General features: G+C 39.4%; 1 protein-coding gene across 1 annotated transcript in view; it reads right to left on the bottom strand.

Moving 5' to 3' along the window:
* The window catches only part of YWHAE (tyrosine 3-monooxygenase/tryptophan 5-monooxygenase activation protein epsilon), a 55,146-nt gene that overhangs the window by 10,760 nt on the left and 24,826 nt on the right, over positions 1-19,560 (bottom strand). The window contains exon 2 of the mRNA XM_077749598.1: positions 2,842-3,041. Within this exon, the coding sequence (XP_077605724.1) occupies positions 2,842-3,041 (200 nt within the window). The remainder of the gene's footprint in view (positions 1-2,841; positions 3,042-19,560) is intronic.

Raw genomic sequence — 19,560 nt, 5'->3', positions numbered from 1 at the left:
TATTTCCCCACTCAAGAACAGTGTCCAACAAAGCTGGAGATAATAAATTTTCCCTCTCCCTACCAATTCACTCCCCATGCTACTTTTTGAGTGTTCCTAAAATTTCCCTCACTGTACTCAGAATGTGTTTATATGCTTTTCTCTTCCACAAGGATCACTTTCTCAGCAGTAGCCTTAACTGACATTTTGGACTATATAATTCTTTGTTGTGGGGGGCTGTCCTATGCACAGGATATTCAGCAAGCAGCATCCCTGTCTCTACCCAGTGGATGCCAATAGAACCCTCCAAGTTGTGACAGCTAAAAATGTCCAGAAACTGCGAAATGCCCTCTGAGCAGCAAAATCACCTCTGGTTGAAAACCACTGACCTAGATCAATGGCTATGGTACTTTTTTTTTTTTTTTTTACAAATAGTTTATTGTCAAATTAGTTTCCACATAACACCCAGTGCTCATCCCCACAAGTGCCCTCCTCCATGCCTATCCCCCCTCCCCACCCCATCCATCAGTCCTCAGTTTTTGTCAGCATTCAAGAGTCTCTCATGGTTTGCCTCTCTCCCCTTCCCCCACCATTTCCCCCCTTCCTCAGTTAAGTTCCTCCTAAACGTGCAAACATATATTTGTCCTTCTCTGCCTGACTTATTTCGCTCAGCATAACACCCTCAAAGTCCATCCATGTTGCTACACATGGCCAGATTTCATTGTTTCTCACTGCCATGTAGTATTCCATGGTACAGATAAACCACATCTTCTTGATCCATTCGTCCGTTGATGGACACAGGCTTTTTCCATGTTTTAGCTATTGTGGAGAGTGCTGCTATGAACATTGGGGTACATGTGCTCCTATGCATCAGCATTTCTGTATCCCTTGGGTAAATTCCTAGCAGTGCTACTGCTGGGTCATAGGGGAGTTCTATTGTTAGTTTCCTTAGGAACCTCCACACTGGTACAGAGGGGCTGTACCAGTTTACATTCCCACCAACAGTGTAGGAGGGTGCCCGTTTCTCCACATCCTCGCCAGCATCTAGAGTTCTCTGATTTGCTCATTTTAGCCACTCTGACTGGCGTGAGGTGGTATCTCAGTGTGGTTTTGATTTGTATTTCCCTGATGAGGAGGGACGCTGAGCATCGTTTCGTGTGTCTGTTGGCCATCTGGATGTCCTCTTTGGAGAAGTGTCTGTTCATATCTTCTGCCCATTTCTTCACTGGGTTGTTTGTTTTTCGGGTGTGTAGTTTGGTGAGTTCCTTATAGATTCTGGATATTAACCCTTTATCTGATATGTCATTTGCAACTATCTTTTCCCTTTCCGTTGGTTGCCTATTAGTTTTGTGGGTTGTTTCCTTTTGGCTACAGTACTTTTTTGACCAAAACTCACAGTAACAAAAATTCCATTTATATACACATATAATACCTGAAACAATAACTTCAAAAAATAATGTCCAATGCCCTTAACATTTTCTCCTCTATTATAAAGAAAATATGACTAGACTGAGCCTCCATACACAAAGTAACCTAGATCTGTCTCATCTTTACACCTAGAGCACCTAGTAAATTGTGTGGCACATAAGAGACACACAAATACTTGTTAAATTGTCCTGAATGGGGCACCTAGGTGGCTCAGTCGGGTGAGCATCCGACTTCAGCTCAGGTCATGATCTGTTTGTGGGTTCAAACCCCCCATTGGGCTCTGTGCTGACAGCTAGCTTAGAGCCTGGAGCCTGTCTGTGAATTCTGTGTCTCCCTGTCTCTCTGACCCTCCCCTGCTCATGCTGTCTCTATCTTTAAAAAAAAAAAAAAAGTCCTGAATGGCACCTTCAAGTCACTCAATGAAGCATTCTGCAATTAACTACAACAAAAACAAGATTAAATTAGTTCTCTATTTGTATGGTACTCAAAAGTGAACACTTTCTGTAGCTTCCAGAGAAAAGTTCTTCACCTCTGTCCTGAAACCCTGTAGGACCTACAATCTCTAATCTGGGTTAAGTAAAATATGCAATTCCATTAAAGTATAAAACATATTACACATGTATACAACACGTGTACTACACTGTGATCTAAAATGTTCAGGGGCACCTGGGTGGCTCAGTCAGTTAAGTGTTCGACTCTTGATTTTTGGCTCAGGTCATGATCTCACCATTCATGAGTTCAGGTCCCATATCAGGGTTTGCATTATAAATGCAGAGCCTGCTTGGGATTCTCTCTCTCTAGATAAACTTTAAATATTTCTTTAAAAATAATAATAAAATAAAATGATCAAAACCTGGGACGCGTGACTGGCTCAATCAGAAGAGCATGAGTTCAGGGTCATGAGTTCAAGCCCCACAGTGGGTTAGGGACTACTTAATAAAGTTTTCTTAAATTTTTTAATGTTCATTTTTGAGAGACAGAGCACAAGCAGGGGAGGGGCAGAGAGAAACAGAGACAGAATCTGAAGCAGGCTCCAGACTCTGAGCTGTCAACACAGAGCCTGACACGGGGCTCGAACTCACAATCTGTGAGATCATGACTTGAGCATGAAGTCGGATGCCTAACCAACTGAGCCACCCAGGTGCCCTGAACTCTAAAATAAAATATCCAGGGCGCCTGGGTGGCTTAGTCGGTTAAGCGTCCGACTTTCACATGGGTCATGATCTCGCGGTTCGTGGGTTCAAGCCCCGCGTCGGGCTCTGTGCTAACTGCCAGCTCGGAGCCTGGAACCTATTTCAGAGTCTGTGTCTCCCTCTCTCTCTGACCCTCCCCTGCTCACGCTCTCTCTCTCTCCCAGAAATAAATAAAAATATTTAAAATAAAATATCCAAAACATGAAGCATCTTTCTTTAAAGAAGCCTATGATAATCTCACCATTTGCCGATATTCCCGAATCATTTTTAGTTTGTCTTCTCCTCCTTTGTTTTCTTCTTTCTGTTCAATGCTGCTGATTATTCTCCAGGAAGCTCTTCTGGCTCCGATCACATTTTTATATGCAACAGATAGGAGGTTTCTTTCTTCAACTGTTAACTCCACATCCATCCCTGCTACTTTCTTCATCGATTCCACCATTTCTATAAGGGAAAAGTAAAATCAGACCTTACAAAGTAAGTTTTGTTGATACAAAATCCCTTCGCAATAGGTCTTTTTTTCTGTCAAGCTAGTAAAAAGGTAAGAATTTTAACAAAAATAAATACAATCATTAAACCTGAAAATCATGTAAAAGAAGGTAAACTCAGCCTAGAAGAAGAGGATCTATAATTCTACGGAATCAAAACTTCATGTATTACCTAACTCAGTATGATTTGGAAGCATTTGTCACATTAAGGGAACTAGGAAAGCACATCTGACGATTTCCTAGTAAAAAAAAATTGAGCTGGCAGTTTAAGACAAAGATTAAATATTTATAGGCTGCAGCGGCACCTGGGTGGTTCAGGCACCTGGGTGGTTCAGTCGGTTAAGCATTCAACTTCAGCTCAGGTGGTGATCTCACAGCTCGTGGGTTCAAGCCCCATATCGGGCTCTGTGCTGACAACTCAGAACCTGGAGCCTGCTTCGGCTTCTGTGTCTCCCTCTCTCTGCCCTTCCCCTGCTTGCATGCATGCACGCACGCACTCTCAAAATTAAAATAAACATTAAAAAAATTTTCTTCTTAATTTACAGGCTCTAAAGTATTTTTTCTTACAAATAAATTATATTTCAAAAAAAGTCATGGGAAGAAAGAATATTCATTCATATAGCAAACACGCATTTGAACATTTGGCTAATCACAAATACAAACCAAACTTTTCTTTGGATGTTTCCATCCTCCACCTTTAGAAAGACATTGTCCACCTCCTATGCACTCATAGCAAAACTTTTGATGATTCCTATATGTTACCACTAGGTGGCGGGCTAAGAAAGGGGCCCAGATAAACCTTAGGTGATCCCCAAGTTTAAAGAAAAATACAGGCAACACAGTACAGAGGAATGCAAAGGAAGAACCAAAATCAGTTCAATAAATACTAACTTAATATATTTACAAAAACTATGCTTTTAAGAAAAGACTATGCTGGGGCGACTGGGTGGCTCAGTCAGTTAAGCGTCCAACTTCGGCTCAGGTCATGATCTCTCGGTTCGTGGGTTCAAGCCCCACATCGGGCTCTGTGCTGACAGCCAGCTCAGAGCCTGGAGCGTGTTTCAGATTCTGTAGCTCTCTCTCTCTCTCTCTCTCTCTCTCTCTCTCTCTGACCCTCCCCTGCTCACGCTGTTTCTCTCTCTCTGTCAGAAATAAATAAAACATTAAAAAGAAAAAAAAAAGAAAAGACTAAATGCCACATCACATGTGGCTCTCCAAACTTGACTGATTCAGAATCTTTGGTCCTAAGCCCCAAGGATCTGCATTTTAACAAGTACCCTTGGCATATATTAACACTCTAAGCATAAGCATATTTTAAGGTATGATACAGATGGTAACTTTACGAAACACTGCTTAATAAATTATGTGCAATCCCAGGAAAAGAAGTTTTAAAAATTATCCCTTGGGGGGTACCAGAAAATTAATAGAAACATGAAGATGGTAAGGTCTTTGCAAACAGTTTGGTAGTTCTTATACAGTTAGAACACCCTAAGACTCAGTAATTCCACTACTAGAGATTTCCCAAAAGAAATTAAAACATATCTTCACAAAGACCTTTACACAAATGTTCACAGCAACTTTATTCAAAAAACTGAGGTGAAAACAACCCAAAAATCTAAGTATGCAACGGAATACTACTCAAGAATAAAAAATAAACTATGGATACAAGTAACAACATGTAGGGGCACCTGGGCCAGCTCAAGTCATGACCTCAGAGTTCTTGAAATCACAGGAAGCCTGCTTGGTGTTCTCTCTCCCTCTCTGCCCATTCCTTGCTCACACACATGTGGGCACAGGCGCTTCCTTCTCCCAAACGCCTCGCAAAAATAAACTTAAAAAAAAAAAGTTAACAACATGGATGAATTACAAAATCATTCTAGCTGTAAACAGCCAGACCAAAAAAGTTACAGAATGCAAAACTATAAAGACAGCAAATAAGTGGTTACAACAAGATATGGGAGTGAAGTGACAGGGTCTTGTGTGCAAAGGAAATTCGGGGAGTAATAAAATTGCTCTACTGTGGTGGTTACACAACTGAACACATTTATCAAAACACGAAACCGTACAATTTAAACCCTTAAATAACATGAGAGGGCACCAATAACAGTCGGAAATCCAAGTATACCTTTTGACTCCCTAAAAACTTTACTAACAGCTGGCTGCTGACCAGAAGCCTTCTGATAATGAACATGTATTTTTGTATGCTGTATCTATTATACACTGTATTCTACAACAAAGTAAGCTAGAGAAAAGGCTATAAAGGGGTGCCTAGGTGGTTCAGTCAGCTAAGCGTCTGACTTCAGCTCAGGTCATGATCTTACAGTTCGTGGGTTTGAGCCCCATGTTGGGCTCTGTGCTGACAGCTCAGAGCCTGGAGCCTGTTTCGGATTCTGTGTCTCCCTCTCTCTGACCCTCCCCTGCTCACGCTGTTTCTCTCTCTCTCTCTCTCCCTCTCTCTCAAGAAATAAAAAAAACATTAAAAAAAAATTTCATAAGAGAAAATACATTCACAGTACTTACTGAAAAAACTCCACAAGCAGACTTGCCCCCGTCCAAGCCCATGTTGTTCAAGAGCCAACTGTACGTGTAAAGGGGGCATATTTTATCACATATAGTAAAGATTTTTAATTCTGAGGCATTAAATAGTAGGGAGTACAGTAATAAGACCATTATTTGTGGAAGACTGAAAGCATTCATTTGAAACATGCTTTTTTATAAATTCAGTAGGCTCCACGCCCAACACGGGGCTTGAACTCACTACCTTGAGATCAAGAGTCACATGGTCTAAGGACTAAGACAGCCAAGTGCCCCAAAACATTTTTTAACTAGTCATGGAAAAAAGGCTAAATTCAGGGCCAGTGGAGTCAGAGGGTAATTTCAAGATCTCTTCCATACTAGTTTATTTTCAAAAAACAAATTAAACATTCCTCAGAAGTGAACCAGTAATTAGCTTTTCCAAATCAGCCCCAACAAAGCAATTTAAAAATTAATCTAGCTACACCCAAAAGACCATTAATTGTTTTAAACTGTAGAACTTTGCAACAACATACATGGGAAAAACTCTACACAAAAATATCTAATACCACCAAAAACTTAAGAATGATAGGTCTGAGTAGTATTCCAGATAATTTATATTTCCTTCACTTTCTACACTTTAAATTTTTTCAACATTTCAACAGTATTTTAACAGTAAGAAGAGGAAAATATATACAAAACATTTTTTTAAATGTTTTTTTAAATTTATTTCTAGGAGAGAGGGAGAGAGGCAGCGTGAGCAGGGGAGGGTCAGAGAGAGAGGGAGTCACAGACTGAAACAGGCTCCAGGCTCTGAGCTGGCAGTCAGCACAGAGCCCGATGTGGGGCTCGAACTCACGAACCGTGAGATCATGACCTAAGCGAAAGTCGGACGCTTAACGGACTAAGCCACCCAGGCGCCCCTATACAAAACATTTTTAATGAAAATTTTTTTGAGAGGGAGAACGTGAACAGGGAAGGGTGGGGGGAGAGAAAGAATCCCAAGCAGGATCAAGGCTCAGCATGGAGCCCATCCCTGGGCTTGATCACAACCTGAGCCAAAATCAAGAGTCCAAAGTTCAACCAACTGAGCCACCCAAGGGCCTTGGATATATATTTAAAGGACTCAATGATATTTTACAATCCCAAATTCAATTACATGTATTATTCCTTTCATGTAGAAAGCCACAAAACAATGCACAAAAGACTATGGTACAACTACAGAAACAGCAGTTATCCAGTTTTATTAAACAACAGCTTTATTGCTCTTTACCTATATGATTCACTTATTTAAAATGTACAATGTCGTGGTTTTTAGTATCTTTACAAAGTTTTGCAACCATGACCACAATCAGTTTTAGGCTATTTTCATCACTTGAAAAAGAAACACTCCACAACCATTAGCAGTCACTCTCCATATATCAACTCTCTCAATCCTAGGTAACCACCAATCTACTTTCCATCTCTATGGATTTACCATTCTGGCCATTCCACATAAATGCATCCATATTATGCAGGCATACTTTATTTTACTGTACTTCACAGAACTGTATTTTTTTTTTCAAACTGAAGGTTTCCAGCAAGCTTGTACTGACCCAGTCGTTAGCACATTTCCAACAACAAGCATCCGTTCATTCCATGTTTGTGTCACATTTCAATAATTCTCGTAATATTTCAAACTTTTTCATTATTATATTTGTTATGGTGATCTATAATCAGTGATTTTTGATGTTATTATCACAATTGTTTTAGGGAACCACAAACCACACCCAAATAAGATGGCAATTTAATAATGTGTTCTGTCTCATCAACCTATTTATTCAGTACCATGTACCAATACCCCACATTCCACCATCTCTCCCTCTTCTTCTCAAGCCTCCCTGTTCTGAGACACTACACGATTGAAATTAGGTAATTAATAACCTACAATGATCCCTAAATGTTCAAGTGAAAGGAAGAGTCACATATCTCTCACTGTAAATCAAAAGCTAGCAGTGATTAAGTTTAGTAAGGAAGGTTAAGGAAGGTATTCTGAAAGCTGAGGCCTCTTATGCCAATCAATTTGCTAAACTGTGAATACAAAGGAAAAGTTCTCGAAGGAAATGAAAAGCACTACTCTGGTTAACACATGAACAGTAAGAAAGCAAAACAGCCTTTTATCCCTGATATAGAGAAGTTTTAGTGGTCTGTACAGAAGATCAAACCAGCCACAACATTCCCTTAAGCCAAAACCTGATCCAAACAAGGCCCTAACTTTCTTCTGTTGTATGAAGGCTGAGAGAGGGGAGGAAGCTACAAAAGAAAAGTCAGGCCAGAGGTTGGTTCATGAGGTTTAAGGGATGAAAGTCCTCTCCATACAAGGTGAAACACCAACTGCTGACAGGGAAGCTACAACAGGTTACCCAGAAGATCTAGCTAACCTGATTAATGAAGATGGCTACACTAAACAACAGACTGTCAGTATAGGTAAAACAGCCTTGTATTATTAGATGCCGTTTAAGATTTACACAGCTCAAGAGAAGTCAATGCCTGATTTCAAAATTTCAAAGGATAGGGTGCTCTCTTGTTAGGTAGGAGCTAAGGCAGCTGGTGATGTTAAGCTGAAGCCAATGCTCACTGACTATTCTGAAGTCCTCAGCCCTTAAGTAGTATGCTAAATATGGGCAGCTGGCTGACACAGTACAGCATGCAATTCTTGATTTCAGGGCTGTGAGTTCAAGCCCCTCATTGTTTGTAGAGATTACTTAAAAATATAATCTTCCAAAAAATTATGATAAATCTACTCTGCCTATATTGTAAAAGGGAAGAAAACCTGATGATAGCACATTAGTTTATAACATAGTTCACAATTTTTAGCCTACTGTTGAGACCAACTGCTCAGGAAAAAAAAATTCCTTTCAATATATTACTGCTCAATGACAACGGACCTGGTCACCCTAGAGCTCTGATGGAGATGGACAAGATTAAAGTTTTCACGTGCCTGCTAACACAACATCACTTCTGCATCCCAAGGATCAAGGAATAATTTCAACTTTCACTGTTATTATTTAAGAAATACATTTCAGGGGGAAAAAAAACAAGAAAAGAAATACATTTCAGGGGTGCCTGACTGGCTTAGTCAGTACAAACATGCCACTCTTGATCTTAGGGACATGAGTTCAAGCCTCATGTTGGGTGGACATTACTTAAATAAACAAACAAAAAAACAACTGGACTTAATCAAAACCAAAATGAGATATCACCTGTCAGAATGGCTATTGTCAAGATGACAAAAAATAACAAGTGTTGGTGAGCATGTGGACAGAAAGGAACCCTAATGCACTACTGGTAGGAATGTAAATTGGTGTAGCCACTGTAGAAAACAGTTTGGAGATTCCTCAAAAACCTATAAATAGAAATACCATATGATCCAGTAATTCACTACTGAGTATTTAACTCGAAGAAAATAAAAACACTAATTTGAAAAAATACATGCATCTCTGTTTAGCACAGTACTTATTTACAATAACTAAGATATGAAATCAATCTAAGTGTCCATCAATAGATGAATGGATAAAGATGTGGTGTTGTATACATTCATCGCATAGAATACTACTCAGCCATAAAAATGAGACCTTGTTATTGAGATCTTGTTATATGGATGGACATAGAGGATATTATGCCATGTAAAATTAAGACAGAGAAAGACAAATACCATTATGATTTCACCTATACATGAAATCTAAAGAACAAAATAAATGAACAAACAAAAAAGCAGGAACAGACCCATAAATACAGAGAACTGGTGGTTGCCAGAGGAAAGGGAAGTAGGGGAGTGGACAAAATGAAGGAGAGTGGGAGGTATGGGTTTCCAGTTATGGAATAAGTCAAAGGGATGAAAGGTATACAGTCAGTGGTGGTGTGATAATGTTGTATAGTGACAGAGATAGCTACACTTGTGAGTGAGCATAGTATAATGCACACAGTTGCTGAATCACTGTTATAAACCTTCAATTAATGTAACATTGTATGTAAATGTAAGAGCCAATAAAAGTAACAGGGGCTCCTGGATGGCTTCAGTCAGTTGAAGGCCCAACTCTTCATTTCTCTTGCAGGTCTCACAGTTCGGGAGATCAAGCCCCAGTACAGAGCCTGTTTGGGATTCTCTCTCCCTCTCTGTCTGCCCCTCCCTCACATGTGTGCTCACTCTCTCAAAATAAACTAAAATAATAAAATAACAAAGTGGGCCAGAAGGTTGACTCAGTTGCTGCAATCTCCTGATAAAACTAACCATTATAAAGGAGTTAGGTTGCTTCTTATGAATGGAGCAAAGAAAACTTAATTTTTTTAATGTTCATTTATCTTTGAAAGAGTGTGAGTGGAGGAGGGGTAGGGAGACAGGTGGACAGAGGATCTGATGCAAGCCTGCCATGGGGCTCAAACACACGAACTGAAATACCATGACCTGAGCCAAAGATGGACACTCAATCGACTGAGCCACACACGCACCCCAGAAAATGGTTTTTTGAGATGGAATTTACTCCTGGTTAAGACTGCTGAAATCAATCCAGAATCTATAAAGAACTTACCAAACTCTACACCCAAAAAACAAATAATTCAGTGAAGAAATGGGCAAAAGACAAATAGACACTTTTTCCACAGAAAACATCCAGATGGCTAATAGACACATGAAAACATGCTCAACATCACTCATCATCAGGGAAATACAAATCAAAAGCACAATGAGATACCACCTTACAACTGTCAAAATGGCTACTAATTAACAACTCAGACAAAAGATGTTTGAGAGTATGGGGAGAAAAAGGCACCCTTTTACACTGCTAGTGGGAATGCAAACTGGTGCAGCCACTCTGGAGAACAGTATGGAGGTGCCTCAAAAAATTATAGCCAAAGTATGGAAAGAGCCCAAACAACCATCAACAGATGAATGGATAAAGAAGGATTTATATACAATGGAGTATTACTCAGAAATCAAAAGGAATAAAATCTTGCCATTTGCAACAACATAGATGGAACTAGAGTATATTATGCTAAGCAAAATTAGTCAGAGAAAAACAAACAGGACTTTCATTCGTATGTGGAATTTAAGATACAAAACAGATGAATATAAGGAACGGGAAGCAAAAGTAACATAAGGGAGAGGGACAAAACATAACAGACTCTTAAAATATAGAGAACAAACAATTGCTGGAGGGGTTGTGGATAGAGGATGGGCTAAATGGGCAAGGGGCATTAAGGAGGACATTTGTTGGGATGAGCACTGGGTGTTTATGAAGGGGATGAACCACTGGGTTCAACTCCTGAAATGATTATTGTATTATATGCTAACTAACTTGAATGTAAATTTAAGAAAAAAATGTTCTAATTAAAAAGTGCTGAAATGACATTAAAGCATTCAGAATAGTACTAAAGACTTAGTTGATAAAGCATTTGCAGGGTTTAACAGGCTTGATTTTGACTTCCAATTTTTAAAGTAATCGTACCATGAGTAAAATCTTATCAAACAGCACCCTATGCTCCTGAAAGGAAGTCAATCAGTGCAGAAAACCTCACTGTTGTTTTTTTTTTGTTTGTTTGTTTTTTTTTAAGACACTGCCACAACCATCTCTACCTTCAGCAAACCACCTGATCAGTCAGCAGGCATCAACATCGAGGAAAGACATTCCACCAGCAAAAAGATGACTCACTGAAAGTTCGGACAGTTAGCATTTTTGAGCAATAAAGTATTTTTAACTAAGGTGTGTAACTTTTTTAGACATAACCCTATTGCATAGTTAAGGACTACAGTATATTGGGAAAATAACTTTTATATGCATTAGCAAACCAAAAAATTCATTTAACTTGCTTTATTAGAATGTTTGCTTCATTGGAATGTTCACTTTATTGCAGTAGTATGAAACTATCTCCAAATATGCTTGTAATATGCTGTCTTTTGTAACTTGTTTTTTTCACTTAGCATGTCTCAGGGTTCACCCAGAATGCAGCACCTAACAATATACTTCACTTAGTATCTGGATATACCACATTCTATTTATACATTTATCAGTTAATGAACAGGTGAGTTGAGCTTTCACTTTTTGGCTACCATGAATAAAGCTATGAACATTTACACAAGTGTGCTTTCAGGTCTCTTGCCTATATACCTAGGAGTGGAACTGTAGGGTCATCATAGTAACTTTTCGAGGAAGGAACTGCCGAACTTTCTCACAGGGCTGCACTATTTTACATTCCTACTGGCAATACAGAAGTCTAATTTCTCCATACTCTCACCAATATTTGTTAGTTCCCTTTTTAAAAAAGTCACCTCAGTATGTATAAAGTTGTGTATGTCATAATTTGGATTTCTTTAATGGCTAATGATGTTGAGCATCTTTTCATGTACTTCGTGGCCATGTTTACCTTCTTTGGAAAATATTCGGATGCTTTGCCAATCTTTTAATTGGTTTGTCTTTTTGTAATGGAGTTGCAGAAGTTATTTACCTTCAAAAGATCCCAACTATTCCCTCTTAGCCCTTCATCTTCAAGAATCTCTCCATTCCTGAAGGTGGTACATTAAGGGAGAGTAGTAGCATGAGTCAGAAAAGGAAAGCACTTCCTACTACCTCTAGGTGTTCTATACAACCAGTGCTTTGTACCAATTTGCACAAATTAAGACTATAATGAAACGCTCATGAAAACCTTGGTGTCATACTCCCCCTTTTAACACTAGCAACAGACACATGATCCTAACTATAAGTACCCCAAAATTTTATGTGAAAGCTCTGATTTATCCAAAACCGGCCACACCTTCAAAACCACCATCAGCAGGATTAGCATAATTATTATTCACATAAAATGCTTTACTTAACTAGTATTTCACAAAATCTTCTTTGCAGTAACTATTTTGTCAATGTGATCTAAGCATTTCTGGGATGGGGGGCGGGGGCGGCTGTCAAATCTGTTTGCAGCAGGTATGATAACCTACCAACGAATGAATAGAGAGTCACTGTCAAAGACTACATGTGGATGCAGAGGCGGTTTGGTACATAAACTCTGGGCAATAAAATATGGGAGACTTCCAGTAGCTTGGGGACACTAGGTAGCTGACTGAAAATCATCAGTTATAGAAACTCTGAAATTTATAATACCAGCAACAGAAAGGGTACCTTAATCAAACATACTAATAAATGCCTGTTTGGGGGCACCTGGGTGGCTTAGTCGGTTAAAGCATCTGACTTCAGCTAAGGTCATGATCTCACAGTTTGTGAGTTCGAGTCCCACTTTGGGTGAACTCGAGTCCTGCTTCTCTCTTTCTCCGCCCACTTGGATCACTTGTGCCCTCTTTCTCTCAAAATTAGTAATAATAATAATAAAGTTAAAAAAAAAAAAACCTGTTTGGTTCCAGGTCATTTCCCCTTCCTTCACTGTGTATTAATAGCCTAATTAGACATCCATTACATTAAAGCAGCTTGCCTGTATTGTTAAGGACTATCCTGCCAAAAGGAGTTCCCTATTTTTCACCCTAACTTTAATTTAGCTTTAGTTCTTGGTTTTCCTCTTTGAAGTATTTGTATAAATATCTTCATTCAACAAACTCAATCACAAATAAAACATCTCATGCCAGGCACTGTTCCAATGCTTTGCATGTATTAATGCATTTAATCTCAAAAAACCTTTGAAGTAGGTAGCAGTATCATCCCCATTTTATAAGGAAACTAAAGAATAGGGATGTTAAACTTGATCAAAATCACAAAGTCAGTAGATTACAAACCCAGGCAATCTGACACTAGAGCTGTGCTTTCATTTCATATTACTTAAGATTTGAGTATTTATTTGAATTCATCTGGATGGGGATCTCTTGGTCTTTTTTTAAATTTAAGTATGACAACAGGATCCTCTGCTTTTGTTAAGATGCAATAAATGGTTGCAATGACAAGAGACACAAGCTTAATACATTAAAATTTGGTTTCTTCTTGCTTAAAAAGCACATCCTTTTCCACTAAGTTAACCCTCCAGAACATTATCTCCAAAAAGTTTAATGCCAATGCCTAGAACAAATAACTTCCGTGCCACCAGTTATTTCTACAGCAACATCTCAGTAAACATGATTCTCCCAAGACTGTTCCTAACAGTTGGTAAAGCAAGTCTCTGTTGAGATTCAACAGCCCTGTAATCTTATAAAGACAAAGTACAAATCTACAAGGGGGCATGTTTCCACCTATTAGACAGACTACAAATTACCACAAAGCCTAATTCTACAGTTCCTAATGAGATCCAGGGTCAGAATAGAAGCAAACTGTTCAGCGTCATGGGAAAATGAGCAGGCACTGTACTAGCTGACAAAATTAATGTACCTTGTACTGAGGCATACAGGGTCATAACCATAATTACTCCCAACATGGAAAAAATATTTGCCAGTGGTTACAAAACATAATCCTGACATTAAAAGACAAAACACAACAACAAAAACATGAGGCTGAATAACTTGCCTCAAGTCACATAGCTAGTATTAGAACCAGAATTCAAACCCAGACAATTTAACTTAAGTGCCTCATCTCTCAACCATCACATTCAACTAATTTTCCAAGTAAAAAGCTGATATAAAAAGAAATTCTTAAGTCCAAGAACATTGAAAGTAATCACCTCACGAAGAGAAAAGGCCATAGCATCAGGCACTGCCTTAAAAAGGTTCTGTGGTCACTCAAGGTTCTGGGTTTGCTTTATGTAAAGGTCAATCAGTTGGCACATGACCCTTCTTCTTTGCCTAGGAAATTATTCATCATTCTGAATCAAACTCAAACATCTTATTCTATAAAGCCTTCCTGTGCTTCCCAATCCATGTTCACACTTCTCTGTACTGAAGATCAGTGTTTTTTCCCCATCAAATAGAACCTTCCAATCAATCAATAATTTAAAAGAATTACTTTCGTAGGGTGCCTGGGTGGCTCCGTTGGTTGAGCATCCAACTTCAACTTCAGCTCAGGCCATGACATCACGGTTCATGAGTTTAAGCCTCACATCGGGCTGTCCTGTCAGTGCAGAACCCACTTAGGATCTGCTGTCCCCCCAGCTCTTTCTCTGCACCTTCCCTGCTCATGCTCTCTCAAAAATAAACACTTGAGAAGAATAAATTTTAAAAAAGTACCTTCCTAAAAGAGCATGAAATGTGTCTTTATCTGTGTATTTCCAGAAAAGCATAGTATCTAAATGCCACAAAAGGAACACAAACACGTGATGAAAGAATAAGGATGTTAAGACAAGCTATATTAAATAAAAAGAAATATGCTCTGTGGAGCCGGACTGATAGGTCGGAGGTAAATGAAATCTTTAAGGATTCCTTTTTTTTTTTTTTAATGTTTATTAATTTTTGAGAGAGAGAGAGAGAGAGAGACAGCACAAGCAGGGGAGAGGCAGAGACAGAGGGCATACAGAATCCAAAGCAGGCTCCAGACTCTGAGCTGTCAGCCCAGAGCCCAACGTGGGGTCTGAACCCACAGACTGAGGACTGTGAGATCATGATCTGAGCCAAAGTCGAATGTCCAACTGACTGAGCCACCCAGGCACCCCTAAGGATTCCCTTTATATAGTAGTCCTCACTCAGCAGTATTATTTGGTAGAAAAATTAGTTATATCTGTCCCTAAAGAGGTTCCCTGGACCCAAGGTATCATCAACCTGAAGATCTGAGGTCTGTTCTTTAAATATATAAAAGGGAATTTAGAAGAGTGTCCTATGTTATCACACTTTAGTAAAGTGCCTATACATTCAAATAATATTCCCAATTAACAAGACTATGGTATCTACAGAGATCTGATTTTTTTTAACATTTTTTTTATTCATATTTTTGAGAGACAGGGACAGAGCATAAGTAGGGGAGGGGCAGAGAGAGAGGGAGACACAGAATCTGAAGCAGGCTCCAGGCTCTGAGCTGTCAGCACAGAGCCCAATGTGGGGCTTGAACTCACGAACCACGAGATCATGACCTGAGCCGAAGTCGGATGCTTAACTGACTGAACCACCCAAGCGCCTACAGGGATCTGATCTTGAGTCCTGTACACGAAATATCTAAACGAGAACCAACACCATTTCATAATACGAGAGTCAAAGCATTTAGGGATATTATGAGAACCTGGTCTAGAAGCCTTACCGATTCCTCCACGAGTTATTATCAAGAGAAGACAACAGAATGAGTAGGATTATACCTGTGTTTTATATGTTAAAGTTACTGGTTGGTATTAAAAAACGGGGGTGGGTGGGAAATAAACCCATCAATGCAATCTATAACAGAGGGTTAAAAAAAATGACACTTTTCCCAGTCAAGAGCTCCTAGGGCTCATTTAGAAGACAATGCAAGAAAAATCCTAGCTCTTTCCTTTAAAAGACAATCACACTACTAGGTTTCTACCCAAAGAATACAAAAAATACAAACTCAAAGGGACACATGCACCCCTATATTTACAGCAGCATTATCTACTAGCCAAATTATGGAAACAGCCCAAGTATCCATCAACTGATGAATGGATAAAGATGTGGGGGGGTGGATATTAGTCATAAAAAAGAATGAAATCTTGGCCATTTCCGATGACATGCATGGAGCTAGATAGAGAGTAGTTATGCTAAATGAAAGAAGTCAGAGGAAGACAAATACCATATAATTTCACTCATATGGAATTTAAGAAACAGAAGAATACAGGAAAAAAAGAAGAGTCAAACCAAGAAACAGACTCTCAACTTCTGAACTATAGAAAACAAACTTGGGGCACCTGGGTGGCTCAATCGATTAAACGTCCGACTTTGGTCCAGGGTCATGATCTTGTGGTTCTTGAGTTCTAGCCCCGCATCAGGTCTGTGTTGTCAGCAGAGCCTGCTTCAGATCCCCTGTTCGCCTCTACCCCTCCCCCACTGCCTAAAAAGAATAAACATTTAAATAATTTTTTTACAAAACTGATGATTATCAGAAAGGAGGTGGGGGGGACAGGTTAAATAGGTGATGGCGACTGAAGGAGTGCACTTGTGATGAGCACCAAGTCATGTATAGAACTCTCAAAATCACTATATTGTACACCAAAAACTAACATTAGGCTGTATGGTAATGAATTTAAATAAAAGCTTTTAAAAAATAAGACTGGGGCGCCTGAGTGGCTTAGTCGGCTGAGAATCCGACTTCAGCTCAAGTCATGATCTCACGGTCTGTGGGTTCAAGCACCGCGTCAGGCTCTGTGCTGACAGCTCAGAGCCTAGAGCCTGCTTCGGATTCTGTGTCTCCCTCTGTCTCTGCCCCTCCCCCACGCATTCTGTCTCTCGCAAAATAAAATTAAAACATAAGAAAAAATTTAATAAATTAATTAATTAAGACTAAGGATGGCTACCACCAAAAAAGCATGAAAGAAGTGCTGACGAGGCTATTAAGACCACGTACTGTTGGTGGGCATATAAAATGTTACAGTTGTTGGGGCGCCTGAGTGGCTCAGTCGGTTAACCGTCCAACTTTGGCTTAGGTCATGATCTCACGGTTTGTGGGTTTGGGCCCCACGTCAGGCTCTGTGCTGACAGCTAGCTCAGAGCCTCTTTCATATTCTGTGTCTCCCTCTCTCTGACCCTCTCCTTCTCATGCTGTCTCTCAAAAATAAATAAAACATTAAAAAATAATAAAATAAAATAAAATGGTACAGTTGCTATGTAAAATAGTAAAATATTTCATTCCACAAAAATTTTTGTTAAATACAATTACCATGTAACCCAACAATTCTTCTGGAAATATACCAAAAAGAATTGAAAGCAGGGTCTGAATNGGATCCTTGAATGGCACAGATCCACTTATACATGGATTTTTTTCAATAAATATAGCATAGTACTATAAAAAAAAAAAAAGAAAGCAGGGTCTGAAAACATTTATACACCCATGTTCACAGCAGCATTATTCACAGTAGCTAAAACATGGAAACAACCCACATGTCCATCAGTGGATGAATGGATAAGCAAAATGTAATAAATACAGACAATAAATTATTCAGCCTTAAAAGGGAAGGAAAGGAGCACCTGGGTGGCTCAACTGATTAAGGGTCTGACTCTTGTTTTTGGCTCACGTCATGATCTAAGGGTTCTAAGATTGAGCCCGGAATCTGTGCTGGGCATGGAACCTGCTTAATATTCCCTCTCCTCCCCCACCCCTCTGCCCCTCCACTGCTCCTGCTGGCTTGCATGAAGGCAAGTTTCCCAAATCACTATGTCACACGGAAAGAATGCAAAGTTATCTTAGGGATGACTCAGAAGTATAATGCGGAGGGGGGAAGATGAGGGGGAAAAAAAATCAAGGTACCTCTATAAACTGTAAAACTCGCTCTGTAAATTCACATTAGTGTAATTCTAAAAATCATCTCAGTAAAATAATCCCTCTAGAGTAATTATTAGTTCTCAAGCCTGGTTGTTTGAAACTATTAGTTTGGGACCTACCAAAATACATTTTATATGCATACATCTGAACTGATCAATAGAGAAGTCTTTACTTGCTGAGATAAACCTTTTTTTCATGTGTGTTTATTTTTTAAAAAGAGAAAGAACACGCAAGCATGCGCAACAGTTAGGGAAGGGGCAGAGAAAGAAGTGGGAAAATGAAACAGGCTCCCTGCTGGCAGCAGAGAGCCCAACACTGGGCTGAAACCTGTCAACCGTGAGATCATGACCTGAGCTGAAGTTGGACGCTTAACCAACTGAGCCACAGAGATGCCCCTGTATTTCTTTTGCTAAATAATATTCTATCAAAAAATAATACATCTACCAAAAAACGAAAATATACTGTAAAACATACGTGACAATGCAAGACCTGTACATTCCAATAAAATGCCACCTTCCCTTACCTTGAATATTCTTTTATCATATGACTGTTGCCTCACAGACACTTCACAAATAACTAAAAACCTAAAAACAAGGATAAATACAACAGAGAAGACTTCCCATCATGGAAAGCCATTTGCACTAGAAGAGAACAGCAAGAAGAGAAAACACCCTGTAGCATTTTCCCAGCTGCTGTGAAAAGCATTTTATCCTTTGATGATAAAGAGGCGAACTTATCAGGAGTATGTCAACAGTTTGAATTTTAGGAATGTTCCCATCTTATGATTATCACAGTTAATACCCCTGAGCGGGGGCGACCCCTGTACCGAACATGAATGGCTTTTGCGCCATATGCAGAAAAAATATTTGTATCTTCTGGGCTAATAAAGGAGGAAGTACAGCAGCAAAGAAAAACCTGATGTTTGCATGGGGGAGGGGGGACCCAATGCAAAGTGAATAAAAGGACCCAAGTGAATAAAAATAAAAAAAACCCAGATCTGTGCCAGCAAATAAATACATCGGAAGAATAGGTAGATTAAGGACCAAAGGGAGAACTAAAAGGCCTAAGATAAAAGCCAGAGAACTTAACGTAATGAATTAAACCTCAGCAGTTAGGAGGCACCTGGGTGGCTCAGTCAGTTGAGAGTCTGGTTCAGGTCATGATCCCAGGGGTCATGCGACAGAGTCCAAGTCTGGCTCTGAGCTTAAGATTCTCTCACTCCCCCTCTGCCCCTCTTCCCTGCTTGTTCACTCTCTTAAAAAAATTTTTTTAATGTAACTCTCCCTAATTCTAAAGAGATGCAGTTTAGAAATAAAGGAATGAAAAGGAACTCCACTAGAGAATTAGTCTACACAGAAGTGGGGGAGGTGTCATGCCCATTTATGATTCATTCATATTATGAGGCTGCTGGGGAAGTAAAATGTCCTTCATTTGGCATGCACATATTTAAACATAACAAAGGATGATTTTATTCATCTTGAGAAAAGTTAGCATATATTTTAAACAATCCCCTAAAATTCTAGAAAGCAGAGTAGCCTGGATGAAATCTACTTAGCATCTCAAAATTGAAAACAAAAGATGCTGTAAACAGGTTTTAATCCTTTCCTAAAGAATCAATGGGGGGGGGGGGGGAGGGGAGAGGCCGGGGAC

Source organism: Crocuta crocuta, unplaced genomic scaffold (assembly GCF_008692635.1).
Source record: "Crocuta crocuta isolate KB4526 unplaced genomic scaffold, BGI_CrCroc_1.0 scaffold149, whole genome shotgun sequence".
NCBI classification, from domain to species: Eukaryota; Metazoa; Chordata; class Mammalia; order Carnivora; family Hyaenidae; genus Crocuta; species Crocuta crocuta.
This window is presented reverse-complemented; position numbering and strand designations above follow the sequence as displayed.